General features: G+C 45.4%; 2 protein-coding genes across 5 annotated transcripts; both read left to right on the forward strand.

The window, feature by feature from the left end:
* The first annotated feature begins 220 nt into the window (after nt 1–220).
* On the forward strand, nt 221–6312 carry LOC108026536 (leucine-rich repeat-containing protein 4B). The gene is made up of 7 exons (XM_017097483.3): nt 221–530; nt 4119–4301; nt 4518–4661; nt 4727–4931; nt 5379–5564; nt 5647–5802; nt 5874–6312. The coding sequence occupies exons 2-7, from the start codon at nt 4122–4124 to the stop codon at nt 6026–6028; spliced, it is 1026 nt and encodes a 341-aa protein (XP_016952972.1). The 5' UTR covers nt 221–530; nt 4119–4121; the 3' UTR covers nt 6029–6312.
* Nucleotides 6313–7516: 1204 nt separating this feature from the next.
* Nucleotides 7517–20663, forward strand: LOC108026711 (glycogenin-1). 4 transcript variants are annotated; one of them, XM_017097809.3, is made up of 6 exons: nt 7517–7716; nt 11719–12029; nt 12760–13049; nt 13112–13292; nt 14547–15146; nt 16299–17551. In XM_017097809.3, the coding sequence occupies exons 1-6, from the start codon at nt 7710–7712 to the stop codon at nt 16509–16511; spliced, it is 1602 nt and encodes a 533-aa protein (XP_016953298.1). In that variant the 5' UTR covers nt 7517–7709; the 3' UTR covers nt 16512–17551. The 4 variants fall into 4 exon arrangements, with proteins under 4 accessions (XP_016953298.1, XP_016953300.1, XP_016953302.1 ...); XM_017097811.3 differs by lacking the exon at nt 14547–15146 and adding an exon at nt 13500–13574 and having other exon boundaries at nt 7519–7716; XM_017097812.3 differs by lacking the exon at nt 14547–15146 and having other exon boundaries at nt 7521–7716.
* Nucleotides 20664–20842: the final 179 nt, after the last annotated feature.

The raw sequence follows: 20842 nt of genomic DNA on the forward strand, positions 1-20842 counted from the left end.
GGGCTGTCAAAATCCCCAAAACAATTCAATTTCCAGCGACGGACTGTATCAGCTTCCATTGCTGTTATCATCGAGCCCCGAGAGCGCTACTTTGTGCTCTCTCCCGAATTTTCCCTACGAATTTCCCAGTGCAGCAGTGCCATCTGTGAGTGTGCGCCGCTTTATCAGAGTTTTCGGCGCGAGTGCTCGGGCGATCGTAGCGTCGGAGTCCGAAAGGCCCAAAACCGAACCGATCGTTTCAATTCCATGTCTGCGGTTGAATTGAACGGTTCCGGCCAACGTACTCGCTCCGTAACGGTCGCACTATTATTTTCCGACGAAATATAGTTCTTCAACCTAATAATTTAAAAATATTTTGAAGAAATATATACAAAAGTGCCTTTAAAAGTATATAGAAAGCAATAATTCCTAAAAAGTGCATAGAGGAAAAGGTGCAGTGTGTGTGGTGAAATAACGATCCTGCCATTTTACAAGGATTACCTCCTCCAACTTTAAATGGGATTATACCTGAACACTTGAATTTCCCAGTGGTAAGCAGATAGAAAATCATTTTGGGAGTGTGTTTTGGTTTTTTTTCCGCTCGTAGTACTGGGGTCTGGCGGGTTATCACCAGTTGTGGAACCACATAATACTACGACCAGATTGCCATATAAGCTATATTGAATTTTCTAATCAGGAAACTTAGCATTGAAATGTGCCCCAGTCTCTGGTTCTTGTCGTCGTATATAGACGAGAGTTTCCACAGCCAAAAGAGTCTCCACGACAGCATAATGCGATAGAATCCAAGTTAAATTGATTTCAATTAGGGGAGGCAGCACCACGTCAATTGGAGGCTTCTGTGTGTGCCATACATATCTTCCAGATAAATGAAAGCTGCACTATATACTTGCTTTGTGTATGTGAAAAGAGTCGTTTTATAGTGAAGAAGTACGGGTGTTTACTCAGTTATTAACCCTCGTAAAACAGGTAGGGAACACCTGCTTATCAAGGGGCCACCAATCTCTGCAGCATGTGTTCTGTAAAATGGAACGACAGCCTCAGGGGAGAAGGGAACTCAGCAAAGAAAGCTACACAAAGTATCAGCTTAAAAGAAATATTTTTGTTTAAAGTTGCTTATTTACAAAAGAGGTTCCTGGGTATTCAAAGTTTTTGAATAAATATACAGGCTAATATGATATCGTTTGGCATGCCGATATTGTAGAGTAGTAACTGTAGCCTGGACTGAATTCTTTTGATTTCCCCTGGGGAAACATTTTCTTGATTGTGTTTAATTGAAATAAATGAACAACGCTTTTTTATGCCACACCATTCCTTAAAAGCCAGTTGTTATTGCCGTTTCAATTAATTTTTTTGTTCTTGCATCGCTGCTATAATTTGGAAAGAGCCTATCAGCGCAAAGGGGGACACCCGCGATAAGAGCACTTGACGTACTCTGATAAGCCGACGTTTTCAAGAAAATATGATTGTTACCTGAAGGCATTCCTGGGCAACCAAGAAGGCGACCGAGATCTGGCGCCTCAGAGGGAAACGTTGTCCCCTGCGATGTTTCACCACTTCATCAGAGAAGTGTCCAAACAAATAAATCTATCGTACTCGCGAGAAACGTGAATAAATCTGGGGGCCCTCCAGCGCACACACCTGCTGGGGGGCGGTGGGGAGGAGGAACTTTCGGACGAAAGATATATGTCTACCAGGCAGCAGAACGGTTCCCGGTAATATATGCATTTTCCGAGACGCCCACAATGGGTGACAGGAACTATCACAAGAGCACATAAATCCATTCACAAATGTTTAGAATGTTATTAAAATATTTGATACTAATTTCGAGTTTTTTATGGCAACCATTTTTTGGGGGATTTTCGATTTTATGTTGCGTTTTGTTAGCCCAATAATCGCTTGGCCCGCGAACAGATAAATAATCCCTCGTCGTCATATTTATCATATCGGGCAGGCTGCAATGCGTTGGTCGGCAGTCCGGGTCCGGAGAGGTGGGTGCTGGCAGTACCGCCTTGGGCCGCTCCATTCCGATCCGTAACCCATTTCTGCCACCCCATTCGCGTGGCCCATTGTTTGTCTGGTCTGCCGCCTGATTGGGCCTAATATATAAATAAATATGGGAACAAATGCGGCCAAAGTGGAAAACATAAATTCTGACCCCTACCGATCCACCTCCAAAAGAACAATGTCTAAGGCTGGGGCTGATTCCTCGTTTGATTTGCGGGGCGGGATCACTTTTATATCCGAAGCCGAGTGGATCTTCCATTTGATGCCTGGCATTAGCCCTTTTTATCGCCAATTTCTATGAATTCAGGACAGGAAAGGGGTGAAACATCTTCAGGTCCAAAAGTTTGCAGTTGGTCGCCACTGTTTATGGTGCCGTCTCGCTTTGGCCGCCGTTTTGGCTTCCTCTTAATTTTAATTTAAATATATGAAATATATTTATAGCCATTGTTGCGGTTGCTGTCAGTCCCAAAAGTGTGGAAATAGCTTCAATATTTCTTTTGATATTTTCTGCTGCGTTTTTCGCTGATTCGACAGGCAGCTCTAATGACAGAGGTGGCGCACACTGGGTGGCGAAAGTGAGCGCCTAGTTCTGCCCAGAAAAGCAAACTTATGAGCAGGACTGTTTTCATTTTGGAGAGCACATGCGTCTCAAGTGGAGCGCAACATTTGTTGGTCAAAGGCCAAGACACTTCAGCCAGCAGGGAAATAACAAAAGTTAATAAATGGGGAATCATGGCGGCTAAATGGGGACCATGAATCATGTTTATTTTCCAGAGCTCTGGGTGCCTAGTATGACCAACGAACTGTTACTAACTTTATAATTGATTAGCACTCTTTTGTTTCCTTCGTAAAAGGCCAAGATCTTATCGCCAACAAGGGGCTCAATGCGTCTTAATTGCGCCACTTGGACGGGCTCAGAGTGATTTGCCAATATGGATGGATATCTCGGTTGTCGTTCATCATTCTTTGGCAAGCGTTTAAGGTTTGGGCAAATAGAACTTCCAGTTTATTTTCGCTGACATATATGCGAGTTCCCGAGAAATGTAGTGCGGTGGGGCCAAATAAAACTTCAGCTGCGACAGCAATTAGCCCGAATGTCACAATTGCAAAATTACAATACTCAAGATATTACTCATGAGGTTCGGTTTCCATTTTCACATTTTTCACAAAGCAAAATCACGCAAAGGCAGCTGATACAAAGTTGGGAAACGTGCAATTTTCTAATTGCCCTTCAATGGGGCGTGACAGAGACATTCACAATGGATTCTGGCCATTTCCATTTCCCAAATGTGCATTCCCAGTGGGCTTACATGCCCAGATCATGTCAAGATATACGTACTTATGCGGAGGTATAAATCACGTTGGAGCATTCCTATTTCTGGCCAATAATCGATTATTGTTTTCCAATTTTCTCGATCTTTTTGGCAAATTACAGAGTGCTTGTGAATCTGACACATTGGAAAGAGCCATAAAAGCCTTATAATGGAATATTTGTATGATTTATAGCTAACGCACTGCTGTTTGATGTCGAATTAAAAGATATACACACAGAAACGATAAGATACTGTACGAGGAAGCAGACCCCGAGCACTGGCTGTCAAGACTCTCCCAGCACGGATCTATCTATGAGGCAGTGAGTCAGTTATTTTCGGGCTAGTTGCTTTTATTATTATTATAGGGCCACAACTGTTTCCGCCGCCCCAATGCGGAATCATCTTTTGTTGATGTGCCTGAATGCAGCCGGAATGACACTGATTGTGTGTTACGTATACGTAACATGAGCATCGCTCATTCGCAGGCCAACAGCTGACCTAGGCTTCGAATTCGAGCATTGTGCTGCCATGGGTTAATTTCATGCAAGGTGCGGGAGATTCGCTTGATTGAATGCTTTCAGTTTGGGATCCGAACCCCTCCATTCACCCCTAAAACCCACCCAGACCACCAGCGATTGGCAATGATCTTGTAAATTGTTAATTCGAAAATAAACGCTTTGACGCGCCCATGGTCTATTGCTGGCTTCAATTTATTGTTCTAGCTTTAATCAAGAAAGTAAACAAGTTAGCACTTAGAACGATCTATGTTCTGTATGAAAATGTGACCCTTTACTTTGGCAGAGCATGGAACTGCATTGGCAGCTGCTGACGCTCATCGTGTGCCTCCGGAGTCTGCGATCCGGCGGATTCATCCTGCAGGAAGAGCGCAAGTGCACCTACGGCCGCATCGAGAAGCTACTGCGCATCCGCTGCTACGACTTGGACCTCAAGGAGGTGCCCCAGAACCTCAAGACCTCGGTGGAGGTGAGTAACGATCGCGGGGTCAGACGATCACGTCGTCAGCGGACCCCTCGCCACAGTTGGCCTCAATTGAGCTTAATTAAAGAATAAAGAAGTTGCCCACAAACATAAATTTATCCATTACGTACACACATGCATTTGTAGTTTATGGGAACCCTTCCCATTCACAACTCTGAACTGTCATTAAATGATCTGACAATTCGCTGGCAATTTTTGCAGGTTCTGGATCTATCGCACAATCGCATCAGGAAGCTGAAAAGTGGCTCGTTTCAGAAGTACACGGACATTAAGTTTCTGATGCTCTACGATAACATGATCTTATCGGTGGAGGTGGGAACCTTTGAGCCACTCACCGCGCTCCAGGTAACAACGACATCCAATTAATCAGCGACTGCGCCTCTAATTAATTCCCCAATCGACGTTCCCAGGAAATAGATCTTTCAAATAATGGACTGACAACGATTCCGCTGGAGCTGTTCCAGCTGCCGCGGCTGAGAAACCTCTACATAGACAGCAACGAGCTGACATCCCTGAATCTCCAGGCGCTGGAGAAGCCGGTCCGAGCCCCTTTGGAGTACCTGAATGTGGCAGGCTGCGAACTTCAGGAACTGCCCGATCTGGGGATACTGCCAAGTGAGTTGAAGTCTATAAAAATATCGGAAGTTTAATTCCGGACTATCTTGAGAGTAGCGTCCGCCTGTCCGTCCGTATGAGCGCTAAGATCTCGGAAACTATAAAAACTAGAAAGTAGATTCTAGAGATTCTTGCGCAACGCAAGCCTGTCTAGTTATAACATTTTTAAAGATTTTGTGAATGTGTGAATAGGACTTTGTTTTAATTGCCAATATCGCTAAGTATCTGATAGTCGAGACACTTGAATACAGCATCTCCTGGTTACATGTGTAATGCTTTTTTGACCTTAAACCGGTTTTTCAAACTTTATAAGCAAATCTATCAGTCTGCTAATGGGAATTTTTTTAAAGTTATTGGATTATATTTAACCATATTGAAATTACAATATTAAATATTTAATTTTAACAATCGAGCTTATTTTATTTTTCACCATGCCATCCTTTCCAGAGCTCTGGCAGCTGAATGCCTCGATGAATCCCCTGCAGAACTTCCAGATCGACAGCCTGGCGAACCTGTGTCACCTGCGGGTCATCGATCTGACCAAGTCGCAGCTCAGCAAGTGCGACTGCCAGCAGGTCACCAACCATCTCATGATGCTCGGCGCCAGTCCGCAGTTCGTGCCCGTTTGCATGGGTAAGTGACGGCGATGGAGGAGCGATGCCGCCGGAGCAGCTGCTAATTTTGGCACATGACCAACTTGCAATTCCATTTTCAGAGGCGCTCGACATCCGCGAATGTCCACTGCCCTACAATCGGACGATCCACTCGCCGACTTTCGCCACTTGCCAGACGACTGTGGAGTTGGCCGAGTCGCGCAGCCTTTGGCTCTTCGGCGCAGGCTGCTTCGGAGGCGTTTGCTTTGTGCTGTTAAGTGAGTTTTTACTGAGGTTACTTAGGTACTTACCTATTTGAAATGTTTGCATTTTATTTAAATCTCCTCAGTCCTCATTTTCTGCGTGATACACTGCCGGAGAAAACGCACCCAACGACGAATGCGAAATGCCCAGAGGCGAAAGCCGTTTGTGATCTCGCCCAAAAACGCCATCAACCGCCATCCAGAGGACGAGCCTCTGCACTGTGATACTGCCCGAAAATAGCACTTTAGTTAGTTAATTAGACGCCTAGTTAGTTTTAGTGGCCAGTTATTTATTATCTACCATTAACGCCTTAGTTTAGCCCTAGGACAACCGTCTACCTAGCGAAATGCAGCGAATCATTTACCAAAAATCACCAAAACTATGAAAAGAACGCAATCAAAGAGAAATGCCTTGCTCAAATGCCACCGCTTATTTACCTGGTTATATTAGTAACATACCTTAAGTGGGTCTACACAAGAGTAGACTTTTTATAACGAATGACAATAAATATTTAATTTAAAAATAGAAAACACTTTTGGGGCTGTAACAAAGCTATAATTACTTTCCATTAGATTATTCAACACATCCGATTTTTTTTAATTTTATTCAAAATTCAACAATTTTATAAGTTAAAGCTTTTTTTATTATTTTTCCGTTTATTCGTAAGGCAGGCATAGGACATATTTGCCCGATAAGGCTCTCAATGAGAATCCTTATCAATATCCTTGCGTAAATACACATAATACGCTTAGGCTGCTATCTTAGCCTAAAAGTAGATAACACATTTTCGAGTGGTCTTGATAATCGTCTGGTTTTTACTTTACCACCAAAAAGTATGCAATGATTTTTATGAGCAAAGTGCACTGGGCAAAACGCTTTTAATTTAACTACACAATTCACAGTGGGAATTCTCTATTTGGGAAGGCTTGCTTTAATATAATTATTTTTCTTATTTTATGTGCGAAATTTTGGTCAATTGTCAACCCTAAAGTTCTCTTAGAACCCGCTCTTAGTTTGCCACCGCTCTCTGACTCTCTTACCACCACTAATCAATGTTTGCTTTTACGCGACTTTCGCACCTTTTCAATTCGTTCTCTCCGCTCTCTCTCGTTTACGTGTATATTATAGCCGGTCCAGCAGTAGCCGGCGAGCGAAGAAGAAGCAGAAATAGAAATGAAATATAAGTAAGCGGAATGCAAAATACTTTTTCTTTGGCGCCTTCCTGCTCACGCACACATTCGCAGGCGTATACGTATGAGAGCCAGAAAGAATGATATAGTGTAGCGTTCCCATTTCCAGACTGTGGAATACCCAGTACTCACTGCCTGGTTTCAAATCATGTTGCCTACTTCAAGGGGGTAATCAAAAAGGAGTTTATTTTTCTTGAATTGATTTAAAATATTAAAAATAAATAAAATCAATTTAATTAAATGTAATATAATAAATAATTTGATAATCTTTTTTTGTATTTTTTTCCATTGTTAGTGGTTCACTTTTGCAGACTGAGTTGTTCATTTGTTCTGGCTGTTAAAAGAACTACCTCTCGGTTTGAAAGTGCTGCTATGTGCTACCCTATAGCCCGAATATAATATACCCATTTTGCCGCTCGAGTAGCGGGTACTATAAATCTCCCACCGGCTTTTGCGGTGGCCAACGACGCCGGCCGCGCCGCCGACTGCGCTGCCCGTGCCTCTGCATTGGCATTTAGGCATTTATTGCCCACGGCAGGCGAGCAGCCGCTTCAGATTCTCGTCATCGCTCGTGGAAGGCGCACCGCAAACGCCGCTCTCGTTCTCGAACTCAGTGTGAAAGCTCAGCCACCCACCGCCCACCGCCCAACGCCCGCCGGAACAGCCTCGCGAGTGTCCTAAATCGAGTTCACCCACAGTAGTCCCAGAGTTACCCATAAAATCCCAACAAAATGAGCAGTAAGTTGGGCCTCAACGCCAGCCAAATCAAGAAACGAAAAGAAAAAGCAAAGAAAGGCAAAGAAAAGCTAGCAGAAGAGAGTGTGTGTGTGTATGCATGGCTAAAGGCTGGACACTGAAAACTGAGCCGAAAATCGGCGGAAAAGCCTGCCCTAAGTTAAAGCTCCTTTGGCGTTTGTTTCCCGCTAATCAACCAACCAATCGTTATCCCTCCCATTTCATAACACTCGCTTCTCCTGGGAGGAGTTATGCAAAGTCGGGAAATCAAAAACCGAATCAAGTCACGGCGATAGTCGCACTACTAAGTATAATATATGTATTTATAAATCGAGCATAGAGCGCGCGACGATGTTTGGCTGCGACCTTTACTGACCTTCACTAGCGCTGCTCGGCCCGCCCCATCGCCACCCCCCGATTCGCCCGCCTCCTCCCTCGAAAACCCCGTAGAGTGTAGAAAATACGACCATTGCACCTCCACATTTGTTTGTTTATGAAAAGTTTGCGCTCGGATCCGCTGATAAGGAGAAGCCCCATAACCTTAGAGCGGAGGACGAGAGGGAGCTTGAGTTATGCTGAGAGAAGCCCATTTGTTGTGATTCCACCGCATTACATCGCTTTGCGCCTTGTACCTGTCGCAATCCGGTGACCCAGTGAGCCCGCGTAGCGCCATTGGCGGCCTTATCATGCATCCGCCTTATCAGTATGTGATTTCCGCATCTGCAGCCCATTGAGATTAGCGGCCCATTAAGGGATGCACTTCGCCTTGGCACTTTCACACGCGTTCGCCGACGTGCGGGGATCGTGTTTGAAGCACCTCCACCTCCACCTCCGTCCCCCCACACACACATCATTCACAATCTATAAGCAGTGTGCCCCGTAGATGTTTTTCTATTTTAAGTCCCGCCTATATGTAGGGGTCGGAATTATGGCTGGCGACAGGCGCTAACAAGTTTGTGTGCTCGAAAATAATATTCTTCTGATTTTCGAAAAGTTTTCCGCGCCCGAGAACATTCCTTTGTGTCGCATCGCCCACTGAAAGTGTGCTGTCTCTCAGCATTCGCTCTTTCCTTGGAAAATCCATTAAATCTGCACGGATTTATGCCCGCATTAATCATCGACCTACGGCAGCTGCCTTGAGTTTTTCCCAGCCCGCAGGGATCTCCAGCATCTCGCGTTTCGGGCACCCATCCACGTCCACACACATCCATGGTGATTCAATTTCTAAAATTGCTGCGTCGCCTGTACCGATCCAATGCACCGCCTACCAGCAGACACAATCTCATTTCACTTCACTTCGCATTGGCGGGGCTATTTTTAGCGGTCTGCTCTTTCGGATACAGAACGGAATCTACAAGATACACACTGCCCGCCGAGGTTTCCCGCAGAACTTGTTCCGCGCCTTGCACTCGCCAATTTGTGCGTTGGTGTCGCCGACGTTCCCCGATCTCCTTCTGGGGACCACTCCCTTCGGCATATCCCATAATGCATTTCCGTCGTACAGTCTAGCATGGGTAGTGCGAACTTAAGGTTAACTTCTGTTCACTTTTAAAGGTTTAATATCCGAGACTCCTAAATCGTTAGATCAATAAGAATGTAAATATAGACTGGAAGGTTTTAGAATACTATTTTTTGTACATATTTTAAATTCCTGCCCAGAGATATAATATCTTTTTGAATATCTACGATAGACCTTATACTTCTTAGAAGTATACATTTTTTTATTTCTCTACTACGGTCCAGAAATGTTAGAAATTTAAACTTTAAATCAAATTTTTGAAGCCTGTTAAGTTCCCTTCAGTCTTATTTTATGGGAACCCGTTCAGATCCATTTAAGGCATCCGATAACGAAGATCATATCTGTGACAAATTTCGCATCTATCCAAGTTGGACTGTACTTTGTTTCTGATGCGCCGGCTGCAAATCAACGCGATGCTTCGGTGGGAACCCTGACAAACGGGTTTCCGGGAGGACAAGGGATGGAGGCACATGTCTCCCCCAAGGTCTCGGCTCCCTCATTCATCTAATTGGTGACCCCATTCATGGCGGCGTCTGGCGTTAATCTGATCTGGGCCTCATCACGCTCCAACGGGCATTGGCTCAGTCACTTGACCCAGACCCAAAAGCTCGACCCCTGGCTGCCCGACCTTTTTGGCCACTTGCTTTTGGCAGGGCGCTTTATCAGCTTTATTGTGCTCCCGGCATACGCAGTTGATAAAAGGGGGTGGATTAGATGAAGCCAAGGCGCAAACTCTGCTCAAGGGAAGGCGCAACTAAGAGAGAGCTTTCCTTTCGAAGAGAGTTTGCCCTCTCTCTTTCTACACTGCCGAAAATTCTAGGAATTTTCCCACAATGGCTGTCTCATAATTTGCTAATTTAGCTATTTTTAAGTCTACGTGCTAAGCATATTATTAAGGAAAATGTCGCGACGCATTCATTTTGACAATTTCAACAGTTGTTGAAAGGTTATATTTAGACCGAGTGTTGTTTATTTTACTTTGTTTAAATCGCCAAATTTATGACGTCTGCTGAGCATTCTTTTTTGACCGTTCCGCCCCATAAGTTTTATTGTTTTGTGAAATTTTTTGTCATTTTTGCACACATCCGGTAAGTCAGAAGTTATTAAGATCCATTCTAGTTTCGCCGAGAGTAAATGATTTCATTTTTATTTTAGGCTCAACGAGTCATTTCACAAGCATCCACACACGCAATAGAAAAGAAAGCATCTGTGTATCTTTCACCCGCACACTCAAACAGAAAACACAAGACGCACTTACATACATGCACACATTAAAGCATCCGACGGAGCATAAAGATCGTCCTGATCTCAGTCCAAACCAGGACAATGCCAAGATCAAGATCAGCCTGGCGAATGCATTTGAATGCCGCTGATTAGCTCGCTGTGCGGCTGCACTCATCGGTTTGCGCATCCGCATCCGTAAATGTGTCCACATCCGTATCCGCATCCGTGTCTGAATGCGTAGTTGAGAAGGTAGTTGTTGAAATCCATCTACTTGTTGTATCCTACGCTTCACAGTTCCTTTTCAGTTCGCTTCTCTAAACCCAAAACCCTTGTATACAGAACTCTAATCTGACACTTAACCCGACTAAAGATAGCTCAACGAAATGTACCGCGTACCACATGTCATATATACACACACTTGTATATACGAAATTATATTTTCTTAGTAGCATTAATACCCGAATAATATTGTTCTAAATTCCATTTACTTGTCAATAATCAAAATTGGAAATAAAAATAGTCGTATGTTCTCTCTATCTTAACTCTAATGAATTTTTAATTTTCAAACAGAAAAATCGCATGGTTTAACCACTCTAAATACTACCACGAACGGGGAGAGAACTTCGAAGAAGTTCACTTGTAAATTGTGTACCATACAGATTCCCACTTAATCCAGACCAAACCTTAATCAAGACCAAGAAATGTGCACCGAAAAAAATAAAGCCCATAATCGCCCCATAAACATGCATACATACTCGTATATGTAGGATACGCCAGCGTCATGAATAATTATCTATAGCTTTTGCCGCACTAAATGCCAACTACGCAAAATTCTAATTGCTCGTTTGGACGCGCCTGAAATATGCTCTGCTCGATTTTGCCAATTCTTTATAAGCTTTTCCCTTTTTTGCAATTTTATCCGCGCTAACAAAGCAAATGAAATTGGGATGCATGTGGGCGCCGCTGACGCAGTTGGGGGTCTGCACACACCACTTGCTCATACATATCTGTTCTATTTCGAACGGGGCACCCGAACAATCGCTTGTTTATTTATAATCCATAACGTTTTTTGCTGAATCCGAAACTAATAAATACAAAGCGAACTCCCAGCCAGCTGCTGCAGTGAGACGTGCAATACAACAGTATCTTTTTGTTTTGTAACCCAATGTGTATCTCTGACTTTGGTTGTATCCCAGAGATATCTATACCAGCGCAGCGTTTAATTTGCATCTCTCCTATCTCCCCTCTCTTGCCCCACTCAGAGTTCGCTTGGGTGACGCTGACGACGAATGACACGTACTCACTGGGTGCCTTGGTCCTGGCCCACTCCCTGAAGAGGGCCAAGACCGCCCACCAGCTGGCCGTCCTGGTCACGCCCACCGTCTCGCAGGCGATGCGCGACCGCCTGAAGGAGGTGTACAACGTGGTGCAGGAGGTCAATGTGCTGGACTCACAGGACGCCGCCAACCTGGCCCTGCTCGCCCGCCCCGAGCTGGGCGTGACCTTCACAAAGCTGCACTGCTGGCGCCTCGTCCAGTTCGAGAAGTGTGTCTTCCTGGACGCGGATACACTGGTAAGATGTCGCACTAGGTGTAAGCACTATGCCAAGAAAATCAGATATACTTGGTGGAGGCCGCTTTGAACTCCTGTAAATATTATTTTGCTTGATCCCTCTGATCTCAGGTGTCAAGATATAGGTTTAATATAAATCATGCTTGACCTTCTGAAAAATGAATCTGATTTTGACCTTTGAAAGATGTTTTTTTAACTTATTTGATTCCAATCAAACAATTTTATTTATTTTAACTTTATTTAACTATAAACACAGAAGCAAATTGGTAATCACAAACATGTACATATTCACATTGATAATTACTTTGATACTGTTCAAGGCCAAATGGTAATGCAATGTAAAATCAATTAAGCGTTTTTATAGGACAAAAACAGTTTATATTGAGAAACGTTTCTTATGTTACTATTCTGCATACAATAATTCTGAATTATTACTATAATACTAGTGAACTATAATCACTGTGCAATATATGCAGTTGAAGAAAGTACACCATCATATAAAAGGATAATATTTATTTTTAAATCACTTTTCACTTCAATTACATTTTATTTTAAATTAAAAATGTATTAACACAATTAAGTTATTTTTCCTTTACGTTTAAATAGTATTTTTTTATTAATCTAATTTATTAAAATGTATTTATCTATATTTCTAAAACGAAAATGGATGAATACTTTTTGGTAAAATAAAATTAATTAATAAACTAAACAACCCCTTTCCCATCTCGTAGGTCCTGCAAAACTGCGACGAGCTGTTCGAGCGCGAGGAACTGTCCGCTGCTCCGGACGTCAGCTGGCCGGACTGCTTCAACTCCGGCGTGTTCGTGTTCCGCCCCAGCGTGGACACCTTCGGCCAGATCACAGAGTTCGCCGTGAAGAACGGCAGCTTCGACGGCGGCGACCAGGGCCTGCTGAACCAGTTCTTCGCCGACTGGGCGACGGCGGACATCAAGAAGCATTTGCCCTTTGTTTACAATGTGACGGCCTATGCCTCGTACTGCTATCTGCCCGCCTTCAAACAGTGAGTTCTCCGCTATCGCTACGGGGCGTGGAAATAGTTTTGTAATACCACTCGGCTTGCAGGTTCAGAGATAAGATTAAGATTTTGCATTTCGCCGGCAAGCTGAAGCCCTGGCTGATTCAGTTCAACTCGGAGACAAAGGTGGCCAGCGTTTCGTCGGACTACGCCCACGCCCAGGATCTGATTCAGCTGTGGTGGAACATCTTCTGCGAGAACGTGATCCAGTCCCTGTCCACCGAAATGGTGAGTGCTCCCCGCAGGCTACTCGAAGCTCTTGACCCCTTGACGTTTTGCAGCCTCCTTGCCCCCGAAAGAATCAGACTGAACTCTCTTGTTCCTTGTTCTTGAACGCCATACTAAGCTAACCTAAGATTTTATTGTCTAACCCAATGTTTTGCTCCAATTGCCCCGAAAAACCCCTGCCTCGTTTCTTAACCCGCTAATCGCAAGCAAACGCCGGGAAATGATAGTGCTAGTGATCGACCCGCGGGAGCAACGGCCCAAGGGTGCAGGTCCAGTCCAGAGGTAAGCAGGTCTCCACTAGCCGAACCCACTCGCACAGATCTGTAGAGACCTTGAGCACCCCTTGTAAATATCTTAATTATAACGCAAATATTTAGTATTTATCCATCTTTCTGTGCGCCAAGTAAATAACCAAGCAAACAAACTCAGAACCGATCTAGTTGCCATTTATTTCTCGCCGATAGCTGACCTCGTTGTCGTTCCATTTCTCGACTCTTTTCTGTTCTTTGGGTTCGTTCCCATTACTTTTTGTTTCGGCCAGCAATTCTCTGTTGATTTTCCTCGATTAGCAGCCACGCCCCAGAGCAACCCATTTTTTGTTTTTCTTTTTTGGCCCCATAGACAGACGTACGAAACCGATTCTCAATTGGGTTTTCTCTTCTAATTTATTTCTTCTGTATTTTTTGTAATATTTGTCCAACTGTGTGTGTCCATGTGTGTGTGTGAGTGCTTGTCTTAGTGTTCACTTTCTTTCTGTTTTTCTAATTTGCATCGATTTGGCCAAGAGCCAGGGAGATGTTTCGGTTTGCGCCATCGATAGATGGAAATGATTCAAATCAAGATGGTCGCTCGGGGGTGATGCCAGAAAATCCAACCGAATCATTTGATATATCCCATAACACAAACACACACACACACTAGCACACATTTGGGGATCCCTTTTGCTGTTACACAGAGAGAAATTGGCAATTCATGATCTGATTTATCTTAAAGAACTGTACAAGCATTTCATATTTGTAAAGATTAAATTGACCCGGTCCAGTTTAGCCATTTTATGTACCCTAGATTTTTCCGTTCTGTGCCGTTTGGATTTTTATTTTAGCAAACTGATTTACTTTTCATTTACTTTTACTTTCCAACTCTCGCTCCCTCCTGTTTGCGCATTTTGTATATTATACTTTGCCATAAATAATACGTGGCCTGCCGAATCGCATTTGTCGTGCATATAACTCTGTAAATCTAACATCGTCTCAGTGCCACTGCCTAAACCTCATGCACTCGCACAGCGCATTCGCGGCGGATGAACAGCACCAGCGGCAGCAGCATGAGCTCTACCAGCAGCAGCAGCTGCACCACCAACTGTTGCATGTCCGCCAGTTCCGCGACCCTTGGGCAGATTACTATGAGAATCTGGAGAGGGAGCAGCGGGAGCAGGAGCAGCAGCAGCAGCAGCGCCACCATCCCAGCCAGAATCACAGCCAGGACAATGGGAGTGCGGAGGCGGATGAGAATGAATATGCGAATGCAGATGAACATGCCACTGAATGGCATCATGACGATGCATGCCACCCACCTCCGCCACCGTCGACTCCTCCTCCACCCCCGAGCCAAATTGAAATCCAAACCCATAGTGCCACTGCCAATGCCGAAGACTTGCCTTCCGTAGATGTGAATAGCAGAGAGCTGAGCATTTCACAACCACCTGAACACGCCTCCTCAGACACTGCCACGCCCACGCCCTCGTCCACGCCCACGCCCACGCCCACGCCTCATCATTCCGTGCATAGTCAGACAGTAGAAATTGCGACAAACCACCAACAAGAACATGAAGTTGCAGCCACAACGCCGCCTGAGGTAAAGGCAATCAATCCCAACCCGTCCTGAAAACTACACAGAAAAAGTTTTCTCAGCCGTTTAATGTTAAAGTTTGAAAAGAATTTCCTTTAGATGGTTTTCATACAGCTACAGCAAACAAATATTCCTTGCTTTCATAATAAAAAAAAGCATGAGATGGAAAAGAGTTCGAAAATTCGATGTTATTTGAATACATACGATTAATAATAGCCTCTCTTTGCTTATTTGAATATAAAAAATACACCTTTTCTGAAATTTAAAAACTTAAATCTGTCTAAAAGTTTAAGAAAAAGCATAAATATAACTTTAAAAGTATTAGGACTGTCATTAAAAATGTGTGAGATAGGAGGCTGAGGCCGTTATCTCCTAGTACGAAAACCGAAGAGATACCTTTTCTGTGTAGGAATCCCGACTCCCAACCAACCAACCAGCATCGGATAGTGGTGTGCAAGTGTACAAGTGCTAGTGCAAGTGATAGTGATACTGTAATGCCCTGGTTTTCGTCTAGTCACTGTTTTGCATACGAATTGTCATTGTCATCGTCATTGTCCTACGGTCATCGTTCATTGTTCATGGTCCTTGGTACCTGGTTCATGGTTCAACGTTGTGTTTGTGGCCTGGATAGGGGCATTTGTTGATTTATTGTTAGTTGGCCTGGCACCTGGTCAAGCACAAATGTAGATGGACCAGGCAGTGCTCGCTGTCCATTAGGCCAACATCATCATCATCACCTTGAATCTCAGAAACTCGGCAGCAGAAGCGGGCACTTCATCCTCGTGTTGCATGTGCCCACCCACCGCCACCCACCTTTCTCCATTCCAACGTTCACATAGTAATCTGCCCCAGAGTTGCAGGGACACGAGTGGCAAACGTAAGCAGCCAGGGCGCAACGCGCCGCATACTTGATTTATGCCTCGAGCAGCACTCTGTTGTCATATTAATCATACGCCCCGTGCGCCGTAACTAACATCTCCGTGTTGTCAACCGTACAGCGTTCTGCGTACTGCATGCTGCATACTGCACACTGCGTGCTAATAAATGTTTAATTCGTAGTGCATGAAATGTGCCTTAACACAACACCAACCCCCATAGTATCCCCCGCCCTTGCTTAATTAAATAGCGCCCTAATCAGTTTAATTAACATACTTTCAGGCGGGTCTGGCTGGCGCCCTGTCACAGATCCGCATCGGCGAGCAGCGCACTCCCGAGCAGGAGGCCTACGAGAACCAGATGCGCCGCCAGTGCTGGGAGTCCGGACAGATCGACTACTCCGGCGCCGACTCCTTCGAGAACATCTGGAAGAAGATCTCGCAGACGCTGGAGAAGAAGAGCGACAAGGAGTCGCAAGAAACTGGTAGCTCATAGATACAAAACCGAAACAAACAAAGAACAAACAAATGCAAATCGTTCGTTATTCGTCGTTTTGTTGCCATTTTTTCTTGTACACGCACACACTCAGTCCCCAACCCCCCTAAAAAACAGAGAAACACACGCACACAGAACGGATCCCATAGAACCCCCCTTGGGAGGCGGGCGAACTGTGGCCAATGTCAAGGAGCACCCGCTCTAATTGAAATTTAAGGTTCAGGCCAAAAAATGTTGTCGAAACGAATTCTTCAGAGTGTCATAAATGCAATTTTATTTGACCCCCCTCCCCGCACATCTTCTTAAAAAGAAAGAGAACGCACAGAAATTTTAATTAAGTTTTCAAATTAAACTTTTTGCACTGCTGCTGCTCTCGACATACGTGATGTGCAGTGATGTGTGTGTGGGCGACACACTTGGCACAGTGGCCCCAATCTCTTGCCACCCAAAAAAAAAAACACTCGGCCCCGGCCACAAACTTTTACACTTCATTGTGTTTTAATTGAAAATGTTGTACTTCGCCCTCTCGTGTGTTTACCGATTTACGAGGAAAGCGATGACTTTTTGGCTCATCTGCATCGAAATACAAATTCAGTGTGGCATAGCGTCCACTCCCTGACCTCCTCGCCCCCTGTTCCCACCCACAATTGTACATATCTTTTGCTATGAACAAATACCAAACAAAGAGTGTACACCTACTCTAGAAAAGATGAACGAAAACCATTTAAAATAAAGTAAAATCAAAAATGAAATTGTAGCCCACATTTTGTGGCTATTGTCTATCTGCATGTGTGTGCGTGAGTGTGTGTGAGCGCCCCGCCCCCCCTTTTCTGCCGCCCACTCTTCGGATCGAATTCGAGCTGAGCGTTAAGTGTTTGTTTCAAGTGTTTTGGCAGCCTAACTTTTCTATCTATACATAAAAACCATTTATGTTATAATTTACTTTTTGCAAATATTGTCGTAATATTTATTCGAGAACAACAAGAACAAGAACCCCAACAACACAAACAAATTTCAATTTAAGAAACTCTGTTTATAAATGTGCATTTTTATTTTAGCCCCTAAGTTACATACGTTCTTCTTCCACCTCGTTTGTCGCCTTTTCAGTTGTGTACTTTTAAGCCATCCCAGCCATGGGAAGTCTGAGGTCTTAGAACCATCACGTAGCCTTAAGAGACAGCACCAATCACCCACCGCATCATCAGTCATCACCAGCATAATCAGCATAACCAGCATCCCAGCATCCCAGACGATGTAGCTGAATCGAATTAAAACAACTGTCTCGTTACCCCTAACCACATTTGCAGATAATGATAACGATAGTGACCCTGCTAACCCACTAAGCTATGCTCAATTGCTAAACGAAACCGCCAGCCAGCTGCTGCATCCGCCCAAGAAATCCTCACCTTCGGAGGCGGTGAAGGCGAAGCCGGCTCCTAGTAACCCAGAGAATGCGAGCGAAGGCCACCTTGACCAGCCACGCACCTCCGCCCGGCCGAAAGCCACCACTAACGCTTCAGCCCCCCCAGTCGCCCCCTTGAAACAGAGTCCACAGATGCGACAGGAGCCACCGCAATCCCGACCGGAAACGGAAACCAAGTCCGAGGCGAGACCGAAACCGCAACCGCAGCCCACACAGCAGCACATCACATTGCCGGCCGGAAGCGGAAACAACAGCGGCGTCTCCAAGAACGGCAAACAAAGGTCGGGCCGCAAGTTCAAATAGCAATTACTGAACCTGCTGATGCACTACAGCTGCCTGCCACACCTGGCGTGTGGCTGCAGGTCGTCGCACTACCGGCGGATGCAGCTGGATCCCCCTCTGGAGACCGAACCCCAACCCGTGCACGTCTAGCCCGACGATTGATAGACAGATCCAAGAAAGTACAAATGCTGTATAAATTGCTTACTAGGCGGCTCTTAGACGAAGTCCTTGAAGTTCACAAGGTTAACATCAATAATATCCAACGAAATTCTTGAAGTTAATAGGGTTTGTAGTCACCAACCTGGTAAACAACTTAATCATCTTCAAATATAAGTATGCGACTATTTCGCTTAGTGCAACGATTTTTAAAACGCAGAAACATTAGCCTTTTGAAGACTTTGATTTATAGAAAAGTTTTAATATTAATAGCTGTGTATGTCTTTATAATGTTATTCGAGTTGAGTCTTCTAAATTGGTGTCTAAATTAGGTTGACAATATAAAAGCAATTATTTTGAAATTAGTGGAAATCGTCTGAGAGTCCCTTGACTTACCCTAATGCCAGGCTGCCTTACTGAGGAAACCCATGCAATATCGTAGAGTTAGCTTAGGATAAGACGAAAGCTAATACTAGACTTAAGCCGCAAGTGCTTCGGATAACCCTAGACGCAGACACACCTCGAGAGCTTAAACCTTATATACCGAATACCATATACCATATACTATACACACATCCACACACACCACAGAGCTACTGACCTCCGCGGACATCCAAGACGGTAAGGTGGAGTTCGACAAGGCCACCGGAGCCAGCACCACGTACAAGCTGATCGAGGGTGGCTACGAGGTGATCACCACCACCCCCCAGCCGAATGGAACCGTCAAGACCCAGGTGCGAACCTTCTGGGACCCGAAGCCCGTCAGCGAGGAGGACCTGAAGAAGGAGCAGCAGAACAAGAAGCTGGTCCAGAAGCGTCTGGGCAAGGAGATCCGCATCGATGAGCGCACCACCATGCTGACCCGCGCCATCGAGGGTGGCTACGAGGAGGTGTACACCACCATCAACGAGGACGGAACCCGCAGCATGCGCACCAAGACCTTCTACGACTCGGTTCCCACTGAGGTGGATGAGAACACCGCCGCCAAGCTGAACAAGAACAAGAAGAACGTGACCAGGAAGTCGTCCGTGGACTCCACCGACTCCACGGAGTCCTCCCGCCGCATCGTGCAGAAGCAGCAGAAGAACGTGGTGGATCAGCAGACCAACTCCACCACCACATCGGAGCGAAGGGTGTCGGTGACCCAGAACATCGAGATCACCGAGAACAATCGCACCGTGCGCAAGAACTCGCTGCAGGAGCAGAACGTCAAGGCCATCACCTCCACCTCGAACACCTCGACCAGCGACAAGAAGCAGAAGAAGAAGCCCAAGTCTTCGGCCCCACCACCACCTGCTGACTTCTTCCAGAACGATACCACCTCAGTGTCCTCGAAGCGAGTTCCCGGCGGAGTGGAGTACACCTACTCCACGGAGCTGGAGTCTGGCAAGACCATCACCACCTCGAAGACTGTCTACGAGGAGGAGGAAGTGGAGCTCACCGAGGAGGAGATCCGTCAGTACAAGAAGACCCTGAAGGACGCCGAGAAGCTGAAGAACGTGACCACCACCAAGAAGCTGAAGTCCGAGTCGGGCACCAAGAAGATCGTGCCCTCCGAGAAACCCGGCGATGTGACCACCGTGGAGACCATCAAGATCGAGGGTGGCACCGAGTACCACTACACCACCGTGACAGCCGAGGGCATCGTGAAGAAGGCCGTGAAAACTGTGTTCGATCCCGTGCCCAGCAACAAGGCCAACCCCGATGACACCGACGAGGAGGAGATCATCGAGGAGTACGAGGAGGAGATCATCGAGCCCGGCGAGAAGAACGTCAAGACCATCGAGACAATCAAGCAGCTGCCCACCAAGTTCGAGGGTGAGCTCATTGACACAGCCCTAACCCAACTAACTCCCATTGACCAAGCGTTGTTCGTTCTTTCGCAGAGGAAGTGACCATCACCCATGAGAGGAAGGAGAAGAAGGTAAAGAAGTCGATGGTCATAAGCCAGTAGAGATCGCCGCACACCCACACTGAAACACACGCAAACACACTCGACTCTCACACAACACAAGGCACACCAAACACACACAAACAAGCTTAAGACTAGGCCCGGAGACTGAAGAAAGGCCCTGCGAAGACCCCAGCTAATTCTCCTGACCTATTTCAGCATCCAGCTCAGTTAGTCGCGGGCGGTCTTTGCACGCTACTCGTTAGCTTTGTTATCAATTACCAGCTGTCTAGTGCCCTAGAAATGTATTACGAGATTATCCAAAATTTATTTCAGAGAACTATCTAACATATTTATATCCTCTTTTGTTAACAAAATAAAACTCAAGTTTTGGTTCTAATTCCTCTTGTTCTTGCTCGGAGTGTTCTTTGCTTTGGAGGAGCTGGCGTGACAGATGAGGATAAGAGCCACAACTGGCAGGAGAATGGCGGCCAGAGCAAGGGCCACTATGTCCAGGAGGTAGAACTGGTACGGGCAACCACAAGGTGGGGAGCTCGGTGCTCTATCACATAATTTATC

The sequence above is a fragment of the Drosophila biarmipes genome, chromosome 2R (assembly GCF_025231255.1).
Source record: "Drosophila biarmipes strain raj3 chromosome 2R, RU_DBia_V1.1, whole genome shotgun sequence".
NCBI classification, from domain to species: domain Eukaryota; kingdom Metazoa; phylum Arthropoda; class Insecta; order Diptera; family Drosophilidae; genus Drosophila; species Drosophila biarmipes.

Coding starts and splice junctions, on each gene's coding strand:
- LOC108026536 (XM_017097483.3), top strand. CDS start 4,122: ATGGAACTGCATTGGCAGCTGCTGACGCTCATCGTGTGCCTCCGGAGT. Junction 4,302..4,517: donor ACCTCAAGACCTCGGTGGAG/GTGAGTAACGAT, acceptor CAATTTTTGCAG/GTTCTGGATCTATCGCACAA. Junction 5,803..5,873: donor CGTTTGCTTTGTGCTGTTAA/GTGAGTTTTTAC, acceptor AAATCTCCTCAG/TCCTCATTTTCTGCGTGATA.
- LOC108026711 (XM_017097809.3), top strand. Junction 12,030..12,759: donor TCCTGGACGCGGATACACTG/GTAAGATGTCGC, acceptor CCCATCTCGTAG/GTCCTGCAAAACTGCGACGA. Junction 15,147..16,298: donor CAGCCACAACGCCGCCTGAG/GTAAAGGCAATC, acceptor ACATACTTTCAG/GCGGGTCTGGCTGGCGCCCT.